Source organism: Mus caroli, unplaced genomic scaffold, assembly GCF_978045245.1.
Source record: "Mus caroli unplaced genomic scaffold, Mus_caroli_1 scaffold_2, whole genome shotgun sequence".
Lineage (NCBI taxonomy): Eukaryota > Metazoa > Chordata > Mammalia > Rodentia > Muridae > Mus > Mus caroli.
In genome coordinates this window covers 144,791,905-144,819,872 of record NW_028227257.1, presented here as the reverse complement: position 1 = coordinate 144,819,872, position 27,968 = coordinate 144,791,905, and the positions used below count along the sequence as shown (strand labels likewise).

Below are 27,968 nucleotides of genomic sequence, written 5' to 3'. Positions count from 1 at the left end.
CAGTTCTCTAGGGTTACACCAAGCAGCAGCTCACACCAAAGCCAGGGTCCTAAGCCTTTAACCGACAAGGGTTTAGCAAGAGAAAAATGGAATTCCATGGCATTCTGGGTTTAAGTGCCGGCACTTCTACTCGCATTAACTTTATTTATTACACAAATAAGACATTTACAAAGCACAACATGAAAGGTATGTAACAAAACAGACATTGGTTTTACAAAAAAAGTGCTTACAATTTTTTCCATTTGTGTGTGTTCCCCCCTTTGTGTGTGTGTGTGTGTGTGTGTGTGTGTGTGTGTGTGTGTGTGTTTAAATAAATAGCCTCGATGACCTGTACATTCCCAGGCTGTTCTCAACAGGGTAGTGGAGACGTCTGACTGCAACATGCTACTGCCACGTGATCCACACAAGAAATAGGCCCTGGGGGAAGGAAGGCTCAAGGCAGAGTGGGTACCAAGTAACCTGGGCTCAGCTGGCCACTTGCCACATGGTTGCAATTGGGGTTTTGATCATTAGGAGCAAAAATCAAAGGAAAGATCTGGGTTCCCCAAAGTCAGGGATCAGGCCAGGTTCCTCTTGCTTGAGTCAGTGCCTGGCACAGGGTGCTGGAGTTCTGAACCAAACCACGCTCACAGCTTTCTGGGAGGTGCTTTCTCTTTGTCCTCAGTCAGTTGACAATTTTTGGAAGGGAAAAGATGAAAGTTCCCTTCTGGGGTGTCACCCATGCCTAACCCTCCTCCAAGTCCCATAGCAACAGCACAGTTGGTCTCGTCCCAACTTCAAGCATGGGAATTCTGAAACCTTATCCAGACTCTGAGAGATAGAGTGCTGTGATCGATTAGCGATGTCTGCCACAGGTGAAGCAGGAGCAGCAATTGCATACATACCATGAATTTGCCTTTCCTGTCCTGGAGTCTTCTCAAAACAAGGAGGAAGACTTTGGCTAACACATGCTGCTAGGCAGCCTCTGGCGAGAAGTGCATCAGGACACCAAGTGGTTCTAGAATTACAGGATAAGCTTGGGATAAATGGGCATCCCCTGAAAACATAAATGGGGGGCCTGTGTAACCTGAGACCTTTCTTTAGAGTTGGCCTCTGCTCTTAGGAGTGGGTGGAGCTGGCTCTGTGCAGTTGGTGGGGAGATTGCAGAGGTGCCAGCTGGCATCCTGGGCTTGGCATGTGCTCACTGAGGCCATGGGTACCTCTCTTCCCTCAGGGATGAATCAGAACTAATATTCTGGCTGCTGTTTCTCTGGGCTCTGTTCCTTGGTCCTCGTGAGTAGTCTCGCCCCACCCCTAGAGAAGACTGGCTCAGGCCCTCATCTCAGGACTGAAAAGTGGCCAACAAGGGTCGCTAATGCTAGCCCACCTAAACATTCAGTGGTGTCATCGTGCAGATCAGACGCCATCCTTTCCATGACTCCTGCTAGGTAATTGGGTGGGGGAAACTCCCCCCCCCTCAAGTTTCCTCTTTTCTCTCCATGAAACTCTCATCACCTCTCCAAGTCCAGCGTACCCACTCCTTCTCCTCCAAGCCAATGGGGGGTCTTTGGCACCCATCCCTGCCCATCCATCCCTCTGCCTCTTCATCTGGGCAGGCCTCCATCTCTGCCCTGTTGGGCCTCTCAGGGTTGGTCAGTGTCTCTTCTGTTTCTGAGTTAACTTGACATAACCAGACAGATGGAAATGATAAAATTAGAACACAGCTTTCCTTTGGGGACATCCCACAAACACTGTAGAGTTTTCCAGACAAAAGCAGCAGAGTATATAATGTTGGGGGTTGTTGGCTATTCGGAATTTGGAGATGGTTCCAAGGAAGTAGTAAATAAAGGCCAATATGGGGGAGAAGAGAACCTGTGAAGTAGGAGGCTGTTGTTGACTCGGACTGAATTAGCCATTGCTGCTGTGATCAGCTGACGGTAGGTAAGCGCGACTCCCAGTTAATGAGGAAAGACAGGTTGCTTGTTTTCATGCTGATGCCACATTTCAGGGAGCCTGCCTTCCCAGAGAGGGACTCTGCTGCTCCTGGTGGGTTCTGGTTCTCAGCAGGAGAGGGAAAGACCAGGCCTGGGTTGATGGGGCCACTGGCAGAGGGCAGGACAGCAGCGGGTGAGGGTGTACACAGAGGTGGTGGATCCCTGGCCACAGCTGGATGCTGGATCTCAGCGGCTGAGGGGCAGCTGTGTGGTGCCCATGGACAGATGTGCAAGCGCCGGCAGCGTTAGTACTGAAAAAGGATGACCTGCAAGAAAAGGGCAACGGGGGTGTCTAAACTGGTGCCTTCTGCATGCAGCAGCCCTGGGGGACTGTAGACCTGGAGAAGAACGATGGGCTCAGAGCTTAGACCTGGGCTCGCATCAGTTCTCAGTTTATGCTGTGAAACCTTGGGCAGCTCACTTCCCTTCCCCAAGCCTGTTTCCTCATGTGTAAATAGTGATCTCTCAGAGCAAGAGCAGCAGCAGAGACCCACCATGTGCTTGGCTCTGGACCCCGTGAACATGGGTGGTGCTGTTACTACAGCAACTGTGCTGATTTGTTGTTTGCCATTTTATTAATCCCCGACTTGCCCAATTATGAATTGTGCTTTATCATGGGTATATGTGTATATAGGAGGGGAGTTCAGGCATCCATAGCCTCCATATACAGAGGGCCACTGAGAAGACATTGATAAGCAAAAGCTACTGAGTACCTTCTGTGCACCAGGCACATGTGTTGGGCTCTTCATACACATTGCTTCTCATTTCAACATTGTAGGAGGGCAGAAACTATTACAGCCCCATTTAGCAGAGGCAGAAACTGAAGTTGCATGAAGCTATTTGTACTTGAAGATCTTAGGGGAGGAGGTGACAGATCTGGGAGTCTGGGTGGCCTGACTCCAGCATTCTTCACCCAACCCTGGATATAGCTTCCCTTTGGGCCTGAAGGGCACCTGGCTTTGAGTTCTTGTTAAAAAATGACTCTTCTCTTCTGGGTGCTACATTCTTCCCACCTGATGGAGGCCAGCCTAGCCTGGACTTCTAAGACCCTTTTACATGCTAAAGCTGTAAAATCCAGGTATATAACCAGAAAGAAATGTATTTCTGGAAACATAACAGGTCTGTGGGGTCACATGATGTTGTCATGGAGACAGGAAGCTCCACCCTGCTCCAGCTATCCAGGCCTGCATTAGTCTGGATGAGCCCCATGGGGACTCTGAGTCTCCCCACAGGTTTCCCAGAAGGACATGGGAGAAAGCTAATACCTTCCTCTGCTGTTTGTTCTGCCCCACACTTCTGATACAACAGACCTCACTCACATGCAGATGTGATCAGATGTGGCTGGCAGAGGTACTTAGGAATTGGCAACCAGGGCCAACAGAAGAGGGTAGTGGGTCATGAGGGAAGGGCATAGAGCTCCTGGCAACAAAGCTGGGGACATAGCCCAGCAACAGAGCTTCTGGCTCAACAGGCAAACCCAGAGGCCAAGAACCTAGAGCCAAAGCTGCCATGACCCAGCCTGGCGCATCTTTCAGGCTGAACCAGACACAATCACAGCTCAGTTAGGCATCTGAGAAATAAAAGCTCTCCTCTGAGCCCAACCCTATGCACTTTCAAGGCTCCCCTGACTCAAACCCTTCACTCCACAGGACAGGCCTTTTGTGACACAGCCGCTGCCAGTTCTCCCTACCTCCCTGGACTTCAGCCACACTGAACATCAGAGATCCTTCAATCTCTGGCTCCTCCATGCATTTGCATCAGCTGTTCTTTCGACATGGACATCCTTCTCTTTCCTGCCTCTCCCCTTGAGCTTGCCACATCCTCTTCTGAATCCCCCTGATTCTATCTATTCCATCACTGTATAGTGTAACCACCCCAAACCTGGTCGAAACCACACAGCCCTTGAAGGAAGGCAGAGGTTATGTACTCTCCCTCCTCCGTACCAGTGTTGGGTCTCAAAGGACAAACACCCCCAGCTTCAAGTCAGTGGTGCTAGGATGCCAGTCAGCTCTGCCGCGTTCACTGTGGCCTGGGTGAGCCTCAGTTTCTATGGGCTTGACATAGCATTATAAGGCCCCTAAGGGGGGCCAAGAAAGATGAGGTCAGAGAGAGTACTGTATAAATGGCAAAGTGCCACACAAAAACAAAACCAGCAATGACCAAACCATGCAGACTTCAGATCCCAGTACTTGGCACTCCCAGACGAATAGCACCACCTCTCTGAGTTTGTTTCCCCGTCTTTATAATGAAAAGGTCACGTCCACACCAAAGGAGGCTGGGAAGTGTCAACCAGTGTGTGTAAAGTGGCAACCTCAAACTGAGAAGGAGCTCAGCAATCAGCAGATCTCACTGTGGATTAGAAGCTCAGAGAGTGTGCACCTGACACCCACCCACCAGATCCTCATGCAGTATTATCATGCTGTCCCACTGGGTTATCTGGACCTCCATCCTCCAGCCCTTGTCCCATGGTGCCCACTACCTAGCAAGCTCTGCACACAGCAGGTTTCAGAAAGCAATGGCAGAGAACCTGCCCTGAAGGAATGTTCTCTTCCCTGGGAAGCCCTTCAGAATGACAAGAGCCAGTGCTACTCAAGCTGGCCTCTGTTGCTCCTCATCATCCCTGATGTGGGGATCTGTGTCTTCCCAAACTGCCTCTGGGATTCTGAAGTGCACCACGACTGAGATCTGCTGGAATGGAGAGCTGCTAAGAGTGGTGGCACCTCAGAGTTTTCTGCTTCTCCTGAGTTCCCCCTGCTCAGCTTCTCTGGGGACCATCACCACGTCCCTGCTTCCTGGCAAAGTCCACCTCCCACACACACATCCCCCCTAACATCCTCATGGCTTCATTTCCCATCACTGTCCCCTCACCCAGGCTCCGTTTCTCCACATATGAAATAAAGACTCGTTTGGGAGTAATGGTATTGAGGACTAACTCTGTGGTATTTCAGAACTGAAGTAATAAGGCTCATACCCACTCCTGGGTATACCTAAAGCAGACTCAGCTACTTTCAACTCTCATGTGGACAGGATTAAACAAAGCCACAGACTGGATGACACTTATGCATCCTTTAGGATATTCAGTATTGATGCCTGGAGCAACCACAGATTCACATCCACAGAGAAGGTCCTGCCATTTGACCCCTCAGTTACATGTAACCTGTTTGCCCTGGGACCTACTGGCCCTAGATAGTTACTGCCAATAGTTCCAGACAGTAACAAATGAAGAAAAGCCCATGAAACAGGTAAGTAAAATGGTGTGGGATACAAACCCTCCCCAGAACCTCAAAGCATAAGTATATAAGGCCTCACTGCCAAGTGACAGGGAGGACAAGGCTACAAAGAGGACTTCAGAGAAGTCAGGCACATGAAACACACAAGTAGCTGCTCTGATGACTGCCTTGGGGCCACACTGGGGGCCTGAGTGATCTGCCACAAAGTGGCATGGTAACCACTCAGTGGTAGGGAATGCTGCCAGAAACCCGTTCCCAGCAGGAAGGCTCTGACCCACCAGACATAGCCAGGCTCCATTTACCTTCTCACCCCGGCTGGAGAGCGGGCCATCCATATCAGCTTTGAGGTGGACAGGGGGCGCGGTGTAAGGCAGTCGGCAGTGCACCTGCCCGCACTGTACCTGACCTGTGGACGAGAGGATGCCTTGGAGCCCATCCCCCAGGCTCCACACAGGATCCCCACCTGTTGCGTGCTCTGGTCACTAACTTGGAGTTCTATCTCCGCTACTAGCTGCCTGGGTGGCCCTAGAGGAGGTCTCACCTGAGCTGGCTGCAATGCTTGAAGGGCTTTATCAGGTGCTCACAGCTCACTGCTAAGTCCACACTCCTATAAGAATATGTACGAACCCTCTCCTGCAAAGAAGGATGTGCCCGCCCATTCAGACCCTCATCCTCATGTTCTGATCTCCAGAGCATCATCAAGACAGCTTACCAGCTGCCTCCTAGGACATCCAGTTCTTATGTGTCACTGCCCTCTGCTCATAACTGCAGCCCAACAAACAGTCCCTGTTCTCCTGCATTTCCTGTTTTCTTGATTAGCCCTAATCACCTGACTTACATATAACTTCATTGCTTATTTAATACTGTCTCTTCATTAGAATGCAGGCTCTGTGACAGTATGATTTTTTTCTTCCCCAAACCGTTCTGGTTTTCTAGTACTTAGGATGAGGCATGGAATATACAAAGCACTCTCTTTTAATTTAAATATTATCTTATGAATATGGATGCTTGGCCTGCATGTATGTCTGCATATATGTCCACACTTATGCCCGCATGTATCCCTGTGTGTATGTCTGCAATTTTTGTCTGTGCACCACTTACATGGCTTGTGCTCACAGAGGGAAGAAGAGGACACTGGATCCCCTAGAACTGGAGTTATAGACAGTTTTGAGCTGCCAAGTGGATTTTGGGTATTGAACCCCTGTCCTCTTAAAGAGCACCCAGGGCTCTTAATCACCAAATCATCTCTCCAAGCCCCTGCGAAGTACTCTATAAATATTTGTTGAATGAATTTCTGTACCCTATTCCAACATCTAAAGCTGTTGAGGAAATCTGGGCAGTGGTGGCACGTGCCTTTAATCCCAGCACTCTGGTCAAAGAGGCAGAAGGGTTTTTGAATTGGAAGCCAGCCTGGTCTATAGAGCAAGTTCTGGGACAGCCAGGGCTACACAGAGAAACCTTGTCTCAAACAAATATACAAACAAAAACAGCAACAACAAAAGCCTGGTGAGGAAAGGCCATCGTTGGTTCCGATCCAAATCCCTTGCATCTCAGCCTCCTTACTGCTCCAGCTAAGGACTCATTTGCCTGTCTCTTCTCTAGACTCTGTCTTACTTGCTCACAGAAAGAGCCTAGACAGATACTTGCAAGTGATGAGTTGGGACAAGTCACTGTGCCTTTCTGAGACACTGTTCTCTCTTCTGCAGGGCAAGGCAATTGTATCTAATTGAGGATTCTTAACTCCCTGGGTGTTCAAGAAATCTCTGAACAGCTTCAAATTACTCAAATAACTGCACTTTTTTTTTTTTTTGGAGTCTGGCTCCAAAGGTGGTGTTTTATTTTTTAATTATTTGAAATCAGATTCTAAGGACTGAATCTCATTGACTGCAAAGAGTGGAAGGGCACCCTCCTTCAACCCTACCCCTGGTGTCTGTTTCTAAACCCTATACTCAGTTTGCAGCTTTAATATTTCAGAAAACCCAAAACACCTTGCTTTTAGTTAACTGTAAAGTAAACTGCTGGCTTGTCCTCTCAGTCACACAACAGAGGTGCGTTCTGACTCCCAGGGAAGAAGAAAGGAAAGCAGAGCTCCTGCTCTAGCAAAGAGAGATCTAGGCTAGATCAACAGAGTCCTGATCAACAGAAGTCACCTAGACCCATAACCAACCACATACCAAGTATTAGCTGGCTGCCAAGACCCCTGGCAACCAGAGAGTCCCCAGTCTTTGGCACCTTCAGTAAGTATTTAATAGGTTCTATTCAGGCTGAACATTAAGTCATTGTTTAGAAACAAAAGGGGAAAAGCATCCCTCCTGATGAGCTGAAGGTTCAGAAATGGAACTGCCTAGAAAGCCAGTTCCAGCTGGCAGCCTGATGCAGTAGACAGGACCCTGCTCCCTGCTCTGCCAACTGAACCCACAGCACATCCCAAAGCAGCTAATCCTTCGAAGGCTTGTATGTACTAAATGGGACCTTTCAGCCAGTTATCTCGGTGATGTTCACGATACTGCACTGAGGTGGCTACTCTCATTGTCCTTGTTTTTACAGAAGAGGAAACGGGATGGTGGTTCAAGAAATTCACTCCATGTCACCAAGCTTCGAAGTGGCAAGGGTGGGATTTGATCGCTGCCAGTTACACTACAGCCCGAATGTAATCATTAGAGTCTCTGGAACTTACAGTGGACCCTTTAGTTTCCTAGTCTATGTAATGTCTAGAGACTCAGACGGCATCGCCTCTAGCACAAAGCAATTGGATCCCCTTTTAGTTGGAGCCTAAGATGATTGTTTGAAGGAGAGGGTATGAGTGTGTATGTTCCCCACCCCACACTTTTGGTCATACCCAGCTTTGAAGAAATGACCCCAAAGGGAAAGAGATTTTGAACTAAGCTCAGTAGCTGGCTCACTGACTCCTCATGTCTCAGAAATCTAAGCCAAGTCTTCACTCATCCAGGTTCCAGCTTCAAGGTCATTTCACCACCACACACCCACCCCTCTAGTGCTTACTGTCTCTACTGGGGCCATAGCTCGGTGGGCGGCACAGCACTTGCTATCATGATGTGGGTTTCAGGAAGGGAAGGAGGAAAGAAGAGAGATAGACAGACAGACTGAAACAGAGGAATTTGTCTCTCCATTGGAATGTGAGTGAGTCCCAGGAACAATGCAAATCTAACCCATTTATTGACTCTTGTATCTCAGTGCTAAGAACACAGGAAGTACTCAGAGTCTGGATGCCCATGTCAATCAGTTCTTAACATCCTTTGAGAGGCATTATCACTATTCTAGTTCACAGATGAGGAAACGGATAGGATCGAGGACATTCTGTGGCTTGTCCAAAGGTCTCACAGCCCTAAGTGGTCTTGCCACCATGGCCTCTGCTCCCCAAACGCACCCATACCAGGATGCCTTCTGAGTCAGGGTTTGCCCACTTTTCAGCTCCCCCCAGGCTAAGTGCATCAGTAAATCTTCTCCATCCTTCAGAGCTCAGCTTGCTCAGAGGCAGTCCTCAGACCCCAGCATCTCCGGACACTCCCACCCAGCACTCTTCCTATAGGAATCACTGCAATGAAAACCATACGTTCGGGCTGGTGAGATGGCTCAGTGGGTAAGAACACCCGACTGTTCTTCTGAATGTCCAGAGTTCAAATCCCAGCACCCACATGGTGGCTCAAACCATCCGTAATGAGATCTGACGCCCTTTTCTGGTGTGTCTGAAGACAGCTACAGTGTACTTACTTATAATAATAAATAAATAAATCTTTAAAAAAAAAAAAAAAGAAAGAAAACCATACGTTCACCTGAGTTCTGTCCTAAACTGTCTTGCCCATCAGAACGCAGACCCCCTCATCCCACGCACATGCTCACTGGCTGCTTTAAGTTTTACTATTGGTTCCCTCTACCAAGGGCCCCGATTCACTGGAAAAAGGAGACAAACTGACCCGCTTCACAACTTTATGCACCAGGCTACCTCCCTGAGATCCCCCGCCCCTCATATGGAGCCCAGGAGCAGGCCTCAGCGTCCCCTTCCCCGCTGTCCTGGCGACCCCAGAATCCGCATCACTTACTCTCGATGTAGCCGTGCAAGGTGACCATGCGCGCCCTCTCTGGGCTGCTGAACGGAGAGTAGTGGATGTCGTCGGACAGGGCGGAAGGGAGGCGGGTCGGGGGTGCCCCAGAGGGCGGCACTGGGTGCTGCGGTGTATGCTTTTTATGACGCGCTCGGCAGTTTTGAAACCACACCTGGAACGACAGCCTCTGCACTCTCAGTAATCAAGGAAAAGGGTCAACCCGTGCCGACTGGGGTCCTTAGGCCACACTGGATAGGGGCGGCCACGTGCACGCGCGACCATCCGTACCACTACGAGCTTCAGCGCTTCCCTAAAGTTCACCCCAGACCTAAAGGCCGAGACCTCGGAGCCCCACCTGGATGACCCTGCGACTGAGGCCCGTCATGTCCGCTAGCTTCTGCAGCGTCTGCGCGTCCGGGTTGTTGTCCTGCGCGAACTGCGCCTGCATAACCTGTGGGGCGCAGAAGGGCCCTGAGACCTCCGCCCAATCAGAGGCTCAGGGTCCGAGGCCACGCCCCAGGCAGCTTCAGCCTTGGAGCGACTTCACGCGGGTCCCCCGCACAAGGGGCGGAGTCACAAGTCCCGAACAACCACGCCCACTCCGAAGCCCCGCCCACACGCTTCGGGGCTCGCCCCGGGTACCTGCAATTGCTCTGCCGTGAAGGACGTCCGCGCGCGCTTGGCTGGCTTGGGCTGACTGTCCTGTTCCGAGGGCACTGCCCCCTCCAACGTGAGACCGTTCCCTGGGGGGCGACAGAAGCGGCTGACCACGCGTCCCCATCTCTTCTAGTGGCAGCCTGGAAAGGACGGGGTGGGGGGGAGCTTGTCCCTGGAAGGGTCAGGAGCGAGTGGCTGGGAGCGGGGATCCCAGGGCCCTAGTCCCCGAGCCCAGAGCTTCCTTTACATACTATCACCCATTTTTTTTTAAAGAGAGGAAACTAAGGAGCGGAGAGAGGAAAGCTCCTGACTGGGAACCCCAAATCCTCTGCCTCGAAACTGGAACCGAGCTGACCCTAACCTCTGTCTTAGCTGAGCTGGAGGGAAATCACGGTGGAGATTTAAAAAGAGGGAAGAGGGCGGCGAGGGCAGAGGAAGGAGGAAGAGAAGGGAGAGGAAGGGGAAGGAGGAAGAGAAGAAGCAGCAGCAACAACAGCACGGGTTGCTGAAGCTATAACTCACCCCCCTTTTTTTATTTTTATTTTTTTGGGGACAGTGTTTTTCTGTGTAGCCCTGGCTGTCCTGGAACTCGTTCTGTATGTAGATAAGATTGGCTTTTGACTCTCATAGATCCACCTGACTCTGCTTCCAGAGGGCTGGGACTAAAGGCGTGCCACCTCAGCAACGTTTGAAGTATTTAAAACAATTGCATTTTACCTTCTCCAAAGTATAATTTATTGACTGGGATATATCTTAAGTGTTGTCTGTCCGTTTTATAATACTTTGGTTCTTATGATTGTAATCCAGCAAATATATTCCCATTTTAGCAGTTCGTTTTTCCTGAATGCAAAAATAATACACTGTTCTTACCAAAAGCCCACAATTCTGACAAACACAAAGAGGGAAAAAAGTCACCAGTGACTCCACCACTCAGGGATAACTACGGCTTACAATTTGCTGTAATGTTTTAATTAGGGGGGAAAACTATGCAGAAAGGGGGGAAACTACATGTACAAAGGGAAAAATAGAAATGTAAACAGGGAGATAATGACATGCAGAATGATTTCAACTTCTTCTTTAACCATGCCTCCTCATTTTTCTATAATGAACATGTGTGTGTTGTTTTTATTTAAAAGAAAAGCAATAGCTAATGCTGATGACGGTCAGTGACCTGAAGCCCCAAGCGTTCAAGTTTCCCTGAATAGGCTGTCTTTGGCAAGGGCATGGCAAAGGTTGGCCCTGGGTGGTCCAGGAGTGAAAGGAGGCTGTGGTTTACTGATTAACCAAGGTGGAAAGGAAGCTCTGACTTCCTAGCCCTCCTCTTCTGCTGACTTGCCAAAACAACACAGGCAACTTCAGCGCGCACCAAGTTCAGTTGCTCCCTACTTAGCTACTGATCCTAGCAGGAGAAAATGATGACCTTGGTGAGTTTTTGGTTCCTTACTAGCCCTCCCACTGATGCCTGGAAATTGAGGTAGGGAGAAGCTGCGTGACATTAATATTCCTAGAAACGCAGGCAGGATAACAGTTAGTGTGCCTAGTTTTCTAGATGGAAAAATGAAACTCAGAGGCAACCACATCCCAGGAGCCTCCTGGCTGTTGAAGGGGTTTCTGAAGCAGAGGGGATATAGCATGCTGTATGTAGTATGCTGTATTATGATAGGTAAGATATTGAGCTTCCGAACAGACCTACTAGATGTAAGCTTTGACAAGGTACGTACTGCAAATAACCTCTGCGGCTTTTCTAGCTACGAGTAGGGATATAGCACAAAGCTCCTAAAAAAAGGGCTGTAAGGCTTTATACATCCAACCACATTCCAGGGAAGTTAGCAGTATCCATAGATCCTGACAGCAGAATCACGGGAAGGGTTGCTGCCTCTGCCCACAGCTCCAGTCCCTTTTAGGATTCGGATTCCCTCACCTCCTCTTCTACATCACTTCGTGCCTCCCACCCCCACTGCGCGCAGCATTGAAGAATTTCACCAAGACCCTAGGATAAATGTCTTCAGAAAATCATGCCAGAGCCAGAGGAGATTCAAGGAACATTCTAGTCCAACATCTAGGTATCATGAGGAGATGTAGGACGGGAAGAGGCCCAATGAGAAAAAGAAATCCTCCTCCTTTGCTGACATTGTATGGTAAAGCCGCGTCTCCAAGACTCGGAGACTGAAAATGTTTATGTTCAGAACCTCTGATCTAAGATGACCCACCCTTAGCCTCTGGCTTTGTGTGGCCCATCAGGAAGTGGGAAGAATGTGGGGCTACATCTTATCTCTTGGACTGCCCAGGCAGCTGGCAGGCGGAATGGGGTGGGGGTTAGCGGAGCATGTAGGCCGCTGGGAGCCATGTGAGATTGTTACAAGGTTAGGTAGTGACTTAGTAGCCCATGCAAATGATGGAGCCAGAGCGCATGCTCCACGTGTAGCCCCACCCCGATGCTGCCTCCAGGTGTTCCTGGGACCGCTCAGCCAGTACAATTGTGCGGACCACGAACTTTGGGTGCTAGGGAACGGGAAAGGACTGGGATTAGGTGCTGGGTTGGGCGGATTGGGTACCGTTCTCGGCGGCCCTCTTGAGGTTCTCGATCATGGTGTCGTAATGGATGCGGCAAAGCACCTTCTCCTCAACGAGGCCGAATTCCTCACCGGTGGATAGCTGGCGCTTGCAGGAAAAGCAGGCGAAGCATGCCAGGTGGTAGGCATTGCCGCGCGCGCGTCGCACCCAGTCACTGGCGTAGATTTGTCTGCCGCAGCGGGCGCACTTAGTTCCAAATCGGCTGCGGGACAAAGGGAACAAGGAAAATAACGTTTAGACCGGGCTCGTCTTTATCCTGCTCTATCGTCCAGGGTTTACCTGGCACCCACTCCCCCACATTACCTTACACTTGAATCCATTACTCCTATGCATCCAAGTCCCACCAAGAAGATGGCTGGGAGCAAGATTTTTATTTCCTTCTTGCTTTGCTGAGTTTTTCAAATACTCTACAGCAACCACTTAATATTTGCATATTTTTTCATTATAGTTGGACATTTGTTCATTAGAATACACCACAGGTGTTAGGAAAACACAACAGTACTCCTAGCAGGGAAAGTTTTGAGCATCACCTGCCTTGCAAGATTCTAATGCTTCACAGAGTTTATCTCAATTCTCATTTTGCAGAGGAGGAAATCTGGGAATCCGGGACCCAGAATGAGTTTCACTACATCATACATTCACCACATCATACATTCACTAACTACATCAAGGACAGCACCCCCCCAAGCATGCCTGACTCCAAAGATGAAGCTGTAGTCTCAGCTTTTCTTAGAATACACCTACACACACTCATTAGCTTTGTGACCCCACACAGACAGATCATTGAATTGCTCTGACTTCCCATTTTCCTTGATTGGAGAACTGTGAGGATGACCACAGTGATGACTGCTACTATTTGTTTAGTGCCTATTGATCAACCAAGAACCTAAGTAGTCCTGAACTCTAGCACCCAAGACATCTTAATACTAACTGGAAGAGGAGGAGGGGGAGGAGGAGGAGGAGGAGGAGGAGGAGCTTAAATCAAATGTCCCCTGTTTCTTATGCCTATTTTTCCATTCTGCTGGTCTCTCTGTCTCTTCCACTTCTCTCCTTCCTTTCTGTAAGGGGCTGTAGGCAGCCACAGCCTGGATCATCAGACTGGGAGTCCCTCTAGGAAGCAGCAGAGCCTAGTTTACCTTGTGTGTAAGTCAGGGCCTCTGCACTAGGGGAAGGTTTCTCTTGTGAGGTTGACTCACCTGTGACTGTCCTAGCCCTTAACCCTGTTTCCTCTTGCACACACTGTTCAGGAAGCAGAGCCACCACTCACCCAGCCCTCCAGCTCAGATATCAGAACCTTCAGCCCCTATCCAGCAATGCCTCCAGCTAATGAAGCGAGTCTCTGGATGCACCACATCCTCTTCATCTCCTCTGCTGCCCTGCTTGGCCTGGTTCCCATCAGGCTCCTCTCACCGCCCCAGCTGCCCTTGCTTCTTACTTTCCAGGATTGGTTTGTCAATGCATCACCCAGACTGCAGTTAGCAGAAAAAAAAAAAAATTACCATGCACACAGAATTCTGTTCCCTGAGCTCATTATAGTCTTTGGTGGCACCACACTGTTCATAGGGTTTAGTCCAAGATGCTTTGGGTTTACAAAAGTCAACAGACCACATCCTTCTCAGACCCATCGCTTTCCTAATCTTCTCCTACCCTATACTCTAGACTTGGTATAGGCTACTAAGCCACAGTGGAAGCTCATTTTCAGTCAATTGTTCCTCTCTCCACCTCCAGCATTTCCCCACCTCAGGCCTCTGGAGGCCATTTCTTCCCTGGACATGTCTTCCCACCATCTCATGCTGCTCTTTCAGTGTCTGGATCTTTGGCTTGCCTCATCCTTAGCATGCTTAGAGATGGGGTAAGTATACAAAAAGAATTTGTGTTTCTGTCCCCAGGGCCAGCACCTTTCCACTGGAAAGCACATTCACACTACCCGTGTGTGACTAAACAGCTCAGCAAAATTCACTTCAGTTACACCATGGTGTTGCCTGTTTTAGCAAATTCAAGTAATTGGCTGTTGGATGGATGTGTGTGTGTGTGTGTGTGTGTGTGTGTGTGTGTGTATTTGTGTGCATGAGTGTGTTTATATGTGTGTGTTTGTGTGTGTGAGTGTGTGTGTGTGAGTGAGTGAGTATGTGTGTGTGTGTGTGTGTGTGTTGAAATGCAGCACATCAATTAGCTCAGGCTCTCACACAAACTCCTAGAGGTCACTCTCCTCTGGTCCAGGAATCCGCACCAGACCCCTAGGTTTGCTCACCCTGAGCTTCAGCCCTTTGCCTAGTCAAACACCTCCCAACACAAATAGATTCTTTCCGTGACTTCATGTGGGAGAGTCCAGTCTGTGGTCTCTGTTCCTTCAGAAAATAGAGGTGGGACTATTTTGCCAACCCCATGCCCCCATGCACACGCAGCTTTGTTGGTGGTAGCCCCAGTGGAACCACTTTCTGGCTGCCTCTGGGAGGCTGGTTCTCTGTTGTTTGTAGTTTGGTACTTTCAGGGCACTGAACAAGCAGCCCTTCCCAGAGCCTTGGCTTCCTGTTAGTTAAGGCTACCCTTATTGCACTCCCATCATCTTTGCTGAGACCGGTGAGGTACAGACCCAGAAACTCATTTTTCACACCTGGAGTCAGAGGTTCAAAAACAACAAACGACTCATTCCAGACAATATAGAGCATGTGGTGGGATCTGAGGTCCCTTCGAGGTGCTGAAGAACCTAGAGCCTGCTTAGGAGTGGCTGGAATGGAGAAGATGAGAACCTGGCATCCCAGTGGAGGACAGTGTTGACCCACTCTTGGCAGAGATTCTAAAAAGTTCAACTAGGGGATCAAGGAGAAGGGAAGGGCAGCAGCCTTTGGCTTCCAGCTGTGGTCCTCTGCACTGAAAATACTCCATACTTGACTCCATGGGACTCCTGGTCCCAATCTCTGTGGGAATCCCTGATCTTCCTTCCTGCATGTCCGATTTGGTGCCTACACAGGTAGGTCACAGTTCCCCTATCACCTAGCTCCTAAGCAAGTGCTGCCAGCAACTTTCTCACCCTCTGAACTGTCTCAACTGCTCAGCTGAGGCGCCGGTAATTGACCCAGTCAATGAAACCATCGAGTTAGATCCCTAGAGAAAACGTGGCATGGCGGTGTCATTACCTGTGTTTGTATGTATTGTGTCTGGAAATACAAAGTGTCCTCGGGACAGGGTATAGTTCACAGAGAAAAAGCGAAAGGAAGCTACCATCCAGGTCTGACAAAGCGACAAACTCCTCTCCAGACAGGCTGCGAAGCTCCAGCCGCTCCATCCATTCCGGAAGCAACGAAAATCAGCATCACGGGAGGAGACAACGAAACTTCAAGAAAGAGATGTGTAAGAATTGCCAAAGGGATTGGGGGACGATTCTACCGGCCCCCTCACTCATACTGTGAAATCTGAATTTAGTGCGGCCGTCCCCACCGGGGTCCCAGCACACCACAGGCAGAAACAGAGACGCAATTGGGCCTATGGCTTTGAGAATGGAAAGGTGCCGACAGACACTGTGAATCCTAGCAACAGTTAAAGGGATACCAACAAGCCCTCTCCCCACACTAAAGAGCAGGAATCCGGACACCTGGTTTCGTAGGCGGAACTCCACCGTTGACCAGGTCAGGCTCACTGAAGATGCTCCTAATTGTTTGTTGGGTGAAAGAGCCTCTAAAAATGAGCCCTTTGGAATACCCCCGCCCTGCCGCCCCAGCGCTGCCGCCTACTAAATTGCTCCTTTCTACATGGGGAAACGAAGTTCAGGGTGGGGTCTCCTACATTTAAGACCAAAAGGAACTAGAAGTTCACTTATTTTGGGTTTGAGACAAACTAGACAGAGAGGTATAGATTTCTTAAGGCAAACAAGGAAAACTGGAATCGAAGCTCTTCCCAGTCCCTCCCTCTTTCCTGTCTACAAAAAAATCTTTAAAAAGAAAAGGGGTGCAGAACCAGCAATTAAAAGGTTAAACAGCAGCCCAAGCCTGCCTGGGGATCCTGGCCAGAGGCTCCTTCTTTCACAGCTCTCCTCTCCATCCCCCAACATCTGTCCCCCCAACAGCTGGTTGCTGCTGGGCCTCTCCACATAGGGGGGCTAGCTTCCAGGCTCCAGCCTCCCAGGGGATCCTAGCTGTAAGGAAAGGGGCTTAAGTCCAGAGATAGAGCTTGGTCTCAAGGTAGAAGGCCAGAGAAGCCTGAAGGGCTTGCACCCACCCCCTAGCCCACCCCCTCTGCCCAGTGTCTTGAACCAAGCAGGGAACAGGAACTTCAGCTAGTCCTGGAACTCTAAAGCCCCCCACCCCCACCCCTAGAACTCTTTGTTCCCCACTCCCATGGCCAAAGAGAAAAGGAATGAGGACCAAGGACTTTGGTCTTAGGAAAGTAGCTGGTTATCTACTGCTGAAGAGATTTCTCTTCAGGCGCTAGTGCCCCTGGAGCCACACATGGAGAGTCACACATCAAAGCATACAGTGGGCACTTTCTATGTGAATCAGGAAAACTGGATAAGAACAGCAGAGAGGGGTCTTTGTCACTCTTTATGCCTTACCACTGCAAATCAACAACAACAACAACAACAAAGTGGTAGACACCGCTTGACTGTAGAAGAAGCATATGGACTTGTAGAGTCAGGTGACCGTGGGGACTATCTGAGCATCACCACTCATTAGCTGAGTGACCTTATCCCTCAGGGTGTCAGTTTCCCCTCCTCTAACAAGGGGGTGCTGGCAGTATCATACTAGGTGGATCACACGATTAAATAAGATACAAGATTCAGCAGAGAAAGGGTTTGGTAGCCTCACTCTGTGCTCTCAATCTCTGGATGACCCTGGGATTTTTGTTTCCTTGCACACAGGTCTTCTCTTCTACATAATGGGCACAACTCTGTAGGATGCCAAGGGGGTCTAGAGGGCACCACCAGAAGGTCACAGGGCAACAGCTATAGGTAGGTAGATGAAGGGGCCTTAAAAAACTGCCCTGGGGTGTGTTGGCTGACGGCAGTGGAGAAACAAATGCTCCAAAAATGAATCCTACTTCCCTGTGATATTATGTTCTGCCATGACTTGTCAAGAGTAGGGGTACATAGAATCAAGTTGAACTCACAATGGCTGGTGAGTTCACCCATTGGAGAACAAGTTGGAAAAACAGGGGCAAAATGTCCAGAAACCTAGCCAAGGGTACATAATGGGGGGGACCAAGTGCAAATCATACATGAGCAGCACCAGACTAATCAATCCTCCCCCCCTCCCCCACCCCATGCTTTGCAACTTCTCTCCCTGTTGAACTTGGAGTTTCTTCCTAGCCTCTAACTTCTGAACCACCAACCCCTTGCCAGTGGAGACTGAAAGAAAAAAAAAATCTACAAGATAAAGTTAGGGAAGGGGGAGGGGGAGATAGAATCTGGGATAAAACCCTTCTGTGGGGACAAGGTCAGAGGTTAGAAGCTCTTGGGAGCCTGGGAGCCCAAGAGCCCCTTCCTAGGAGCCCTGACCACTCTCTTCCTCACCAATCTCAACCCGATTGGAAGATCTTGCCTCCCTTTGGCAGAATACTTCAGTCCACACCCCATCCGACCCTTGACCTCTGTTTCAGGAAACAGAGGTCTGGAGCAGCATAGCTGGCCTTCCCTAAGCCATAGTTCTTGAGCGGGAACTCTGCCTCCCACACACCGTTATTCAGTCTCTCTGGGAAGAGTCTGTGTTGCTGCTCAGGCAGACAAACAATAGTCCTCCTCGCCTGATGCGCTCTCTGCAGGCTTTCTCTTTCCCTTTCTTTGGTTTTATTATTTTTGTTACTGGTGAGTCAGCCAGAGATGACTTATGCCTACAGTATGGAGATCTGGCCAGGAGAGAAAGGATCAGAAAAATTCACAAAATTCAAAATTCTACCTTCATCTTGGACAAAGTGAGCTTTTAGTCACTTGACTTCCTTTCTTAACTTAGCGCCTGTTTTATTTATTTATTTATTTATTTATTTATTTATTTATTTATTTATTTTTGAGATCTCCTGTCATTGGAAAAGAGTTATCAGTCAGAACCTTTCCCCAGAAATGACCGAGCTAGACAGGTGGGTTCAGCTTTCCAGGCTGCCTGTGGAAATGCCCTCACAGGTGCCCACCTTGTCAGTGATCATAATAACAATAAGCGAAGCATTCATATTCACTGCCGGTTATGAGCCTTTGTGGGGACTGCCCACTCTTGGTGGCCTCCTTGACAGTTCAGAGAGACCATCTTGGAAAAAAAAATATCCAGGGCAGAGATGCTGGGACTTGCCCAAGCTCGTAATTTCCCTACAGAGTTCTAGCTCCTGCCTCTTCCCAGGTTGGCTACACATGGCATCCACCACACCAGTGCAGTGGACTGAGGAGTTAGTGGAGGCTATAAATGATGGAATGAAGAGCCTAGTTTTGACTAGTCCTTCAAGGTCTCGTAAAGCATATATCATTCAAGGAGTCTCAACCATCCTGGAGATAAATGGAAAGGAATTTGGACACAGGATAAGGCTGCCTGGGCTTTTGTCATTAGAAAAGCCAAGGGACGAATCTGCCTAGCTTTATCCTTTGGAGGAAGGACACTATCTTGAGGTCCTTGACAGCTGCCACATCCAAAAGGATCGCCCTCAACAGTGTCTTCCAACCTCTAATCGAAGTTAGGCCTAGAGTAGAAGGTGTCTAGAAAATGCCTGTAATATCCATTTCCTGCCTAAACTAAGCCAATGAAACATCAGAGGAGACAGTAAGAGGAGACTTCATATTCCTGGTTACACAAGCAATAACCTCTGTTTGTCTGTGTACATATACAACAGTTGTCAGCGAAAAGATACATCTTCGCACCACACCCTTCACCACCTCAGAGGTAGAGAATGACGTTAGCATTGTTTCATCCCAACTTGCCCGCCCAAGTATGTGTTCCCTGTTCTGAGCAACTTGCAAACCACACACACACACACACACACACACACACACACACACACACACACACATACACACTTTCAGCATTCACATGTAAGACCTACACTCTCAACACTCACAAAAGAAATAGAAAGACATGCTTTTTTTTTCTATAAAAGAACATAGCCACTGTCCATGTGCCTTGTTCCTGCTCCGTATCAAGTCCTTGCCACTGCAGATTCCAGACCATATAGACACACATGTTCTTTGATCACAGAGTCTTAGGATCGGCAGGCAGAGTACCCTATCCCCATGACATGAAGAGCCTGCGTCCTAACCATGCTTCTCCTGGTTTCCTAGGTTCTAACTCACTTCTTCCTAAGTTCACGAGTTCTTTCTAGGGCCCTGAAGCTTCAAAGAGCGTGAGTGAGGATCACCACACACACACACATTCCCTGACTCAAAAGTTTTCTGGGGCTGAGGTCTTCTCCGGAAGACTGAGTCACAACTTCTCTCCAAGAAGTGTGTGTGTGTGTGTGTGTGTGTGTGTGTGTGTGTAGAAATGTATACCACAGGGTAACTTTCTCCACTTCCGGAGAAAGCATTTAGAAGAAAGCATTGCTTCTTTCTCTGAAGAACCAATTCTACACCATTCTCCTGCAGACTCTCTGCTTCCTGCCTAGTTCTGGCAGATCATTCACAGAGGCCCCTAGGCACTGCCGTGACCTAGACCCCATGACCGGGTCAGCAGGCGCCTGCTGCGTGGCTAGAAGCTAGGCTCCTGCAAGATATTGAGCGGCTAGGGCCAGGCAGAACCATGAAACCAGGGAAGATAGCTTGTGAGCTATGGAGAACACGATTTACAATTTATGCACCGCGGCGCAGAGTATATACAGCCCAGTGAGTGAAATGCAACACGACTCTCCGAGAGCCAGTCCTGGAGGCCCAAAGTTAGAACCTAGACCTAGGCAGAGTTGAAGCCTGGGCAGAAACGGTGTCCCAGCAGTGGAGGGAACGGGAGCCTGGGGTCAAGGCGTGACTCCAGATTTAAACAGCGACCACTGCAAGAATCGAGGCCAAGGCATTGATCGATGTTGGTGCTTAGGACTAAGCACTAGGATCTGAGATAGGGCTGGAGTAAGATGTGGCGTTGGCGCTTGGGGCTGGAGCAGATCTGAGCCCAAAATTGAAAGCAGAGCGAAGCTAGAAGGAGAGTCCCGAGCCTAGTTCAGGATCCCTCCCAGGACAGACTATGGCACAACTGGAGTTCAAGTTGGAACCAGAGCTGAGCTCACTAGAGATGGAACGGGATGGCTACCAGGATCCAAATGATCCGGGCCAGAGCCTCAGACATCAGAGCTCAACAGAACACAACTGGTGCTCGGGGCCAGAAAAGACCAGAGATGGAACCAGACCCGTGGCCAAGGCCTGTCAGATCGGAGGAACCCGAGGCAGATCCCCCGCCAGAACTCAGGCTGGGACTGGCTCCCTTCTGTGTAAGACGTGCTGAGTAGGAGGGCCGGGCCAGTGCGCTGAGCCGCGTTGTGCACTCTGAACGGCAGGGCCCAGGAATTGAAGAGCACAGGCCACACAAGTGGCCTAGGCACGCGTGTGCAAAGCGTTCATGCTCCAGCGCTTGCTGGCGGGATGGCCGCTGCCTACCTGAAGTAGTCCATCTTGCAGTAGATCTCCTTGTTCTTGATGTAGCAGCTATTCTGCTGCCTCAGCGATGTGCGACACACGGAGCACTCGAGGCACCGCACGTGCCAGATGAGGTTGTTGACCTGGGGAGGGGGCAGAGGTGGGGGTCGGCTCGGCGCGGGCCTCTTTCACGCCCGCCCCCAGCCTCCCCAGCCTCATTTGCAGAGACAGACACTGAAGCTCAGAAGGGGCGTATGGCTTCCCTACTTTTCTTCTATAATACAGAGAGGCTCAAGGAAATTGAGATACAACCTTGCATTCTCTTGTTGGAACCGGGGCAAAAGGAGACCTCCTCCCACACTTGCCCAAAGCTGCGCGATCGCGATCGGTTAGCAGTTGGACTGGGAGGCCGAGGAAAATGGCCCTGGCAAGGTCATTGCTTCCCTACAGGGGCTGCAAACCACACCCGTGGGCAAGCAAGGCAACACCTACCCTGACTCACCTTGAGCAGATACCGGTCCAGGATCTCCAGACCGCAACTGGAACAGATATTCTTGCCGGCAGACGGCACGGAAGAGGCGGCAGAGGGCGGCGAGCAGACAGACGGTGTGCTGGGCGTACATGGGGAGGCTCTACCTTCGTCCTTGTCCAGAGCGCCTGCCAAGGCCTCTGAGTCTGACTGAGCCTGAAATGGGAGAGAGGAACAGCGAAGCTTAGCCGAGTACTTAGAGTAGAATCTGGTTCCCTCGCGCACCGACTGATACCGAAATGTGCCAGGGATGTCGCGCCCTAGGCTGGAGTACGAGAATGAAAGGACCTATTGGAGAAGAAGGGACGGCCCCCAACTTTTAACACAGCGCATCCTGGGTGCAGGAAGCAGCCAAAGCTCACATTCCAGGCCAGAAAAACCAAGGCTCAACGAGAGGCGGCTCCAATCGGCAGTTTTCCAGCGCAGGGGTAGAGGTTGGTAGCCGGAAGGCTGAGCCAGAAGCCCTGGCCTGTGCTGTTGGGGGGACTCGGGGCCGAAAGCAGGACCGAAAGGACTCACCATGGCAGGCGGAGCGGTCCCTTCAAGACAGCGGGTGGTCGCTTTGCAGCCGGACCCTGGCTGGGCCATCACCTGGGGGAGGGGGAGGGAATGCAGGCGACGGCGGCTGCTGAACTGGCTCGGAGCTGTCAGAGCCCAGCGCCTCCCCTCGCCTGTTATATAAACCGGAGCTGAACAATGAGTCCTAACTTTGTAGTGGGCATTTAAAGCCCTTCCCCACAAAAGCGGTGTCTCTCTAATGAAGCAATTTGAATTTGGATTGGGTTTTTTTCCCTCTCTCTCCCCCTCTCCCTGCACTTAACCCGTGGCTCTTGAAGTAATCGCTTAGTTCCTTTGCAATCCAAGCCTCTGAGGGGGAAAAAAAACACGCGCACACACACAAACTACCTGCAATTAGAAATTGTCGTGAATGCCCAAGATAAGAGGTAGCCAGAGTGTCAATTCCAACTGTCAATCAGTGAGATCCATCAGGCCGCCCAAAGAATTGCAAATTTGATTTTTTAATGGTAGTAATTAAAAATCGAATTTTTTTCTCCCTCCGCCCCCTCCCTTCTCCTACTCTCGGTACAAAATGCAAAAAGGAGAAAAGAGAGAAAGAAAGAAAATAAAAAGGAGATGGGGGTGGTGGTGGTGGTAGTGGTGGTGGTGGTTGAGAAAATAAAACCCAGAGCGCTAGGAGCATCCGCCCGCCCGCCCGCTCGACGCGCGCCGGGAAATTGAAGCGGGGATATTGACACCGATTCAAACGCCTTTGGAAGGCCAGTTCAAGGGAAGCCCCAAGCCAAAGAGGGAGAGATCGGCGAGTGAAATGAGGCCAAAAAGAGAAAAGAGAGGCCTCTTGGAGGAGGAAAGAGAACCCTCCAGACTCTTGGAGCTCCCGGGACCGGCCCCTCATCGAGATCCTCAGCGTTGCGCCGGCACAACCTCTGGCGCATCGGCGCTATCAGCGTCTATTCAGACGGACAATACTGGCCTCGCCTCCTCTTGATTCGCTTATGTCTTTGCTAAATCGCTTTTTGAGAAATTCCTCCAACATTTGCATAATGTGTTCCCGCTTTCCGCGACCCCCCACCCCCGCCTGCCCGCTCGCACGCTCACACACTTGCAGACACACTCTCCCGGGCTCACTCAGCACCCCTCCTTCCTGCTGCCGCCCGCCACCCGACCCGGCCGGGTTGAATCCCAGCTCCCGCTGGCCCCAGGATCCCCGACGCTCACCCACTCGCCTGCTTGCTCACCTGGTCGGTGGTGGGGCCGCCCTCCGCCGGCAGCCGGCAGCCCTCGGGCAGCGCCGGGGCGGCGCTCTCATGCTTCCAGTACATGGGCCCGGGAGCGGGAGGGCTCGGTGGGCGCGCAGTGCGAAGAGAGGCGCAGAGTGGGGCCTCGGGAGTCCTGGGGGCAGAGGCTGCTGGGAGAGCTGGAGAACCGAGGCTCCCGCCCCGCCGCCCCGGGCCCAGCCCCAGCTCCCCGCCCCCGGCCTGAGCGCAGTCCTGGCCTCCCTGGCTGCTGGCACCACTGCCTCTGAAGAAGGTCCCGACAAACTTGGAGAGGTCCCTGCAGCTGCTTCTGCGGCTGCCGCCGCCGCCTCCTCTTCCTCCTCCTCCTCTTCCTCCCCCTGTTCTCCCTCCTCGTTGTCCTCCTCCCCTTCCAGCTGCGGCGACGACCGCCCTGCCGCTGGAGCCCCGCTCCGTTCAAGATGAGTCATGCGTGACCAATCCCCTCCCCGCTAAGAAGAGCGAGACACTCCAAAGGAGGCAGAGACTCAGAGACATACACACAGAGAGAGACACACTGAAACTAGGCGCTACAGGGAGACTCTTGGAACATGCTAGCATACAAAGACACTGGCGGGGCACATATCCTCACATCTCCGTCTGCCGCCCCTCCCTCAAGGGCACCCACTGCCGCCCTCACACAACGTTAATAGGTGTGAGAGGAATCCATGGTCAGCCCATCTACAGGGCTGGATTCCTTCCACATGAAGCCACGTTCTGTTGATGTAGTGCTGAGCCTGGTATATTTGTGTACATATGGTCGCAAATGGTCACCTGCTCACACCAATCCTCCAGGTCCTAGACATCGACACACCCCTCAAACTCCTGCAAAAATATCCCTGCTTCATGACAACCGGAACTTGCACCAGCTTCTAACGGCTGAACAGGGCTGGGGTCAGGGCAGCCTGTGCTGCCCTGAGAGTGGGAGGGTAGGTCCCCTGGGTTCTTTTGGAATGAATTACTTGGGACATCCACTTCCACATCAAGATTTACCTAATTATACTTTCTACCTTCTAAAGGGCTCTAAGGATAACGAGAGTTAGGGAAAGGCAAAGACCCAGACATTTAGATAGCAGGCACAAGCCCCAAACAGAGAACTCTCAAACTCAAAGGTCTGACACTGACAAACACTGACATTTATAGCCTCAGCCTCTTCCTCAAACACCAACTATGCCAGAGAAGTGTGTAAATGTGTGTCCTCTTCTAAAACACTGCACACTCAGACTTAGACCTAGTCCTGCATAGAGCTACCCACCCACCACACAGACCACCCCTCCCTAACTGCCCTCATTTACAGATGTAAACAGCACCCCCTCAAATCATGCTTACACTTGTACACACAGCCATACTCAGGAGAGGCCAAGTTCCCATGGAGCTCCAAACCCTGTATAACCTCTGTTATGAGGCATCTCTTACCATGCACTGCATTCTTATAGGTGATGAGACAGGCGCCAGGCTCAAGGGGAAGCAACACACCTTTGCAAAGAACATCGTTCCCAGGTGTCAGTCTCTGTCTGCACAATTAGGCATAGCCAGAAACACACATGGACAATGTTGTCTATACACAACTGTAATACTGAAAACCCACCTCCCACTCCTTAGAGATACATATCTTCTCTTCAGGCAGACACAACCCCAGCTAATGGCATTAGGCCTTGCATTGCAGTCCTTTATTGCTCTTGGGCACACAGGTTCTGAACCAGTCTTTTATACTAAAGAAAGCAGATCCACTGTGGAGAGCAGGTGAGGTGTGCACATGCACACAAATGTACACATACACACTTCTATTCTTGGATGCTTTAACCCCGGCCTGGCATTAGAATGCTAAGCATATTAGAGTCATGATCTCAGTTTTCTCTGTGAGGCAACATACCCTATTGGTACCCATGCTACCTATTTTAACCTGATGTTTAAAGAGCTCATATCCGTCATAGTGCCCCATGACTAATAATGGCCTGAGCCGAGAACTAAAACTGGATTCATATACTGGAGCTTATGACCTTGATTTCTGGGCTATACCCATGACCATGACAACTCATGGTAAGCATGTGCACACACACACAACACACACACACACACACACACACACACACACTCCATAGTTTGCCAAAAGCCCGCATCTGCCTTCTGGCTCATGGGCAAATATGGAATAGCAACACTACTGTCTGGTTCTCCCTCTTCCCTTGGCTCTCCTCCCCTCTCCCCTTCTCTTCTTTTCCCTCCTCTCCTCTAAGTGGCCCAGAGAGGCCAGAGGCTAGTACGTACATAGTACATGACAAAAAAAGACAAAGCTCTTGTTGCTACTTCAAAACTTCTTAGGTAAGGGAAGACCACGTGAAATGAAATGTCAGATGAGATTTACATAGTCTTGGGACAGAAGATAGTCGTCCAGGTAGAGAAATGATGGCAAAGGTTCCGGGGCTGAGCAAACAGGTGGTGCCACTGCTATGAGGAGGAGTGGGACGTAGCAGTGGCAAGTCCAGTCCGTGCTCCCAGAGTAGTGACAATGACTATGTCAGTGTCCACCACTTACGTGACTGAGCTCTGCTCCACTGCACCACCCTCTCAATCCTCCTGGCAACCCTACAGCACTGACACAGCGCCCTTGTTTATTGAAATCTAGACTGAGTCCTGGAACTCTGAACAGAAACTTTCATCTGTATGCAGCTCCTCACCTGAATTCTGACTAAATCCTCAGAAAAATGAAGACTAGATTAAGAGACATTGAGCTCTATCAGGTCTGAAGTCCAAAGAGTGAGGGCAGCTTGCCTTGGCACTGGTCTTTTTTTTTTTTTTTTTTTAAAGATTTATTTATTTATTATATGTAAGTACACTGTAGCTGTCTTCAGACACTCCAGAAGAGGGCGCCAGATCTCATTACGGATGGTTGTTAGCCACCATGTGGTTGCTGGGATTTGAACTCTGGACCTTTGGAAGAGCAGTCGGGTGCTCTTACCCACTGAGCCATCTCACCAACCCGGCACTGGTCTTAAGACCACCCCTTCCTTATGTTAGGGGTGACAGGTACTCCATTCACGCCTTCAGCCTCAGATTTCTCACCTATGAGGTGGGCATGACAACAGAGCCCACCTCCTATGCGCAGCCCTACCAAACTATGGAACATATGCCTCAGGATGTCTGTCACATAGAAATGAGCCTAAAAATAGTAGGGGTCACTGTGGCATGGACACACCAGATTTGGAAGATACTACTTCAGATTCTTCTGGGATAGGCAGGGCATAATTCAAATAATCAAAAACTCCCCTGAATAACTTACCCAAGGAAGCTGAACACCTATCAGTCTAGCTCAGAGCATACCCAACTTCAAAGACAAAAATGAAATCACATTTGGACATGAAATCTTCCTTCCCACAAATCCAGATTTCTGTTACAGAATGAGACCAGATTGTCAGACTCAAAGAGTCTGTTTCAGACAGGATAGTCTTTTTCCTCCCGCAGGAGACCGTGGGCAGGTCACTTTGCCTCTTAGAATCCTTGTTTCCCAGCTTGCAAATGGAGCTAACAGTCCTTACCCCTCAGGGTTGGAGTGATAACTAACCGCACATTAAGCACTAATACTTTTACAAATGTTGATTCCGTTCTGGGGCTGTGTTTAGTCAGCTCTCGCTGGTCACTCACAGGATATGGTCATCTGGTCCTCTGAGGTGGATTTTGCCATCCTCCCCCCACCTGAGACTCTGTCGTCCTCTAAGATTTGGGCTTAAAAAGAGGCTTCATTAGTAACCGGATAATGCTGTGGGAGGCCCCCAGCAGTGGGTTCCTCCCCGCCCGCCCGCCGGGAGTAATTCTAGGAAGGTAATGTGAGCTGGAGAGACTGGAGACCCAGCTTCACATTTATGTACTCTGACAGCTAAATTGGTGAGCAAGGGGGAAATCAGATGAAAGCCATTTCAGAGTAAATACTAAATACGAAATTTAAACATTCAGGTTGTGAGACACACACACACACACACACACACACACACACAGAGAGAGAGAGAGAGAGAGAGAGAGAGAGAGAGAGAGAGAGAGAGAGAGAGTGTAAATGGGAAGGGACAGAGGCAGCACACTCCTCTCCTGTCCAGGACCCTATTCCTACCTCATCCCCTTGCTGGACATTTCCTTTCGAGGAAAGGAACACAGAGTAGGGTACGAACTGAATGACCCTCAGCCAGCAGCTTATATTTCCTAGTTAGTGTGCCCTCGGTGGTAAAGTGTGCAAGCTGTTTGACTCAGATGACCTGGGAAGTGATGGAGAGAACTTTGGACTCAGACAGACAGGATGCTGAATCCTAGTCCAGCCACTTCCTGCTTGGGCAAACTTCGGGAAACTGAGTCAACGGTGGAAATATTATCAGCTTCAGAAGATTACATGAAATAAGCGATTAATGTAAGTTCTTTAGATCTCAAAGTATACGGAAAATGTCTGCAGGTAGTCATCCCAACTCTCCCAGTTTGAGCACCCACTGAGTAAACTCAGGCTGGCAGATATTCATGAAGTTTTACTCCATCCCAGGTTCCAGCCAGAACCAGAAAGCACAGAGGAAGCTGACCTGGTCTCTGACACAAAGGGCTTACAATCTTACTGAGAGAAAAATTAGGCTGCAGGGTAATTTGG

General features: G+C 50.1%; 1 protein-coding gene across 2 annotated transcripts; it reads right to left on the bottom strand.

Annotated features, from left to right (window-relative positions):
• Window positions 1-124: 124 nt before the first annotated feature.
• Lhx6 (LIM homeobox 6) lies at window positions 125-23,591 on the bottom strand. Of its 2 annotated transcripts, XM_021184637.3 has the most exons (10): window positions 23,315-23,591; window positions 22,077-22,148; window positions 21,531-21,713; window positions 21,050-21,171; window positions 12,480-12,700; window positions 9,910-10,010; window positions 9,623-9,718; window positions 9,265-9,439; window positions 5,506-5,609; window positions 125-2,239 (listed from the first exon to the last, which is right to left on the bottom strand). In XM_021184637.3, exons 1-10 carry the CDS (start codon window positions 23,396-23,398, stop codon window positions 2,219-2,221), a joined length of 1,179 nt encoding a protein of 392 aa, XP_021040296.1. In that variant the 5' UTR covers window positions 23,399-23,591; the 3' UTR covers window positions 125-2,218. The 2 variants fall into 2 exon arrangements, with proteins under 2 accessions (XP_021040296.1, XP_021040305.1); XM_021184646.3 differs by lacking the exon at window positions 5,506-5,609.
• Window positions 23,592-27,968: the final 4,377 nt, after the last annotated feature.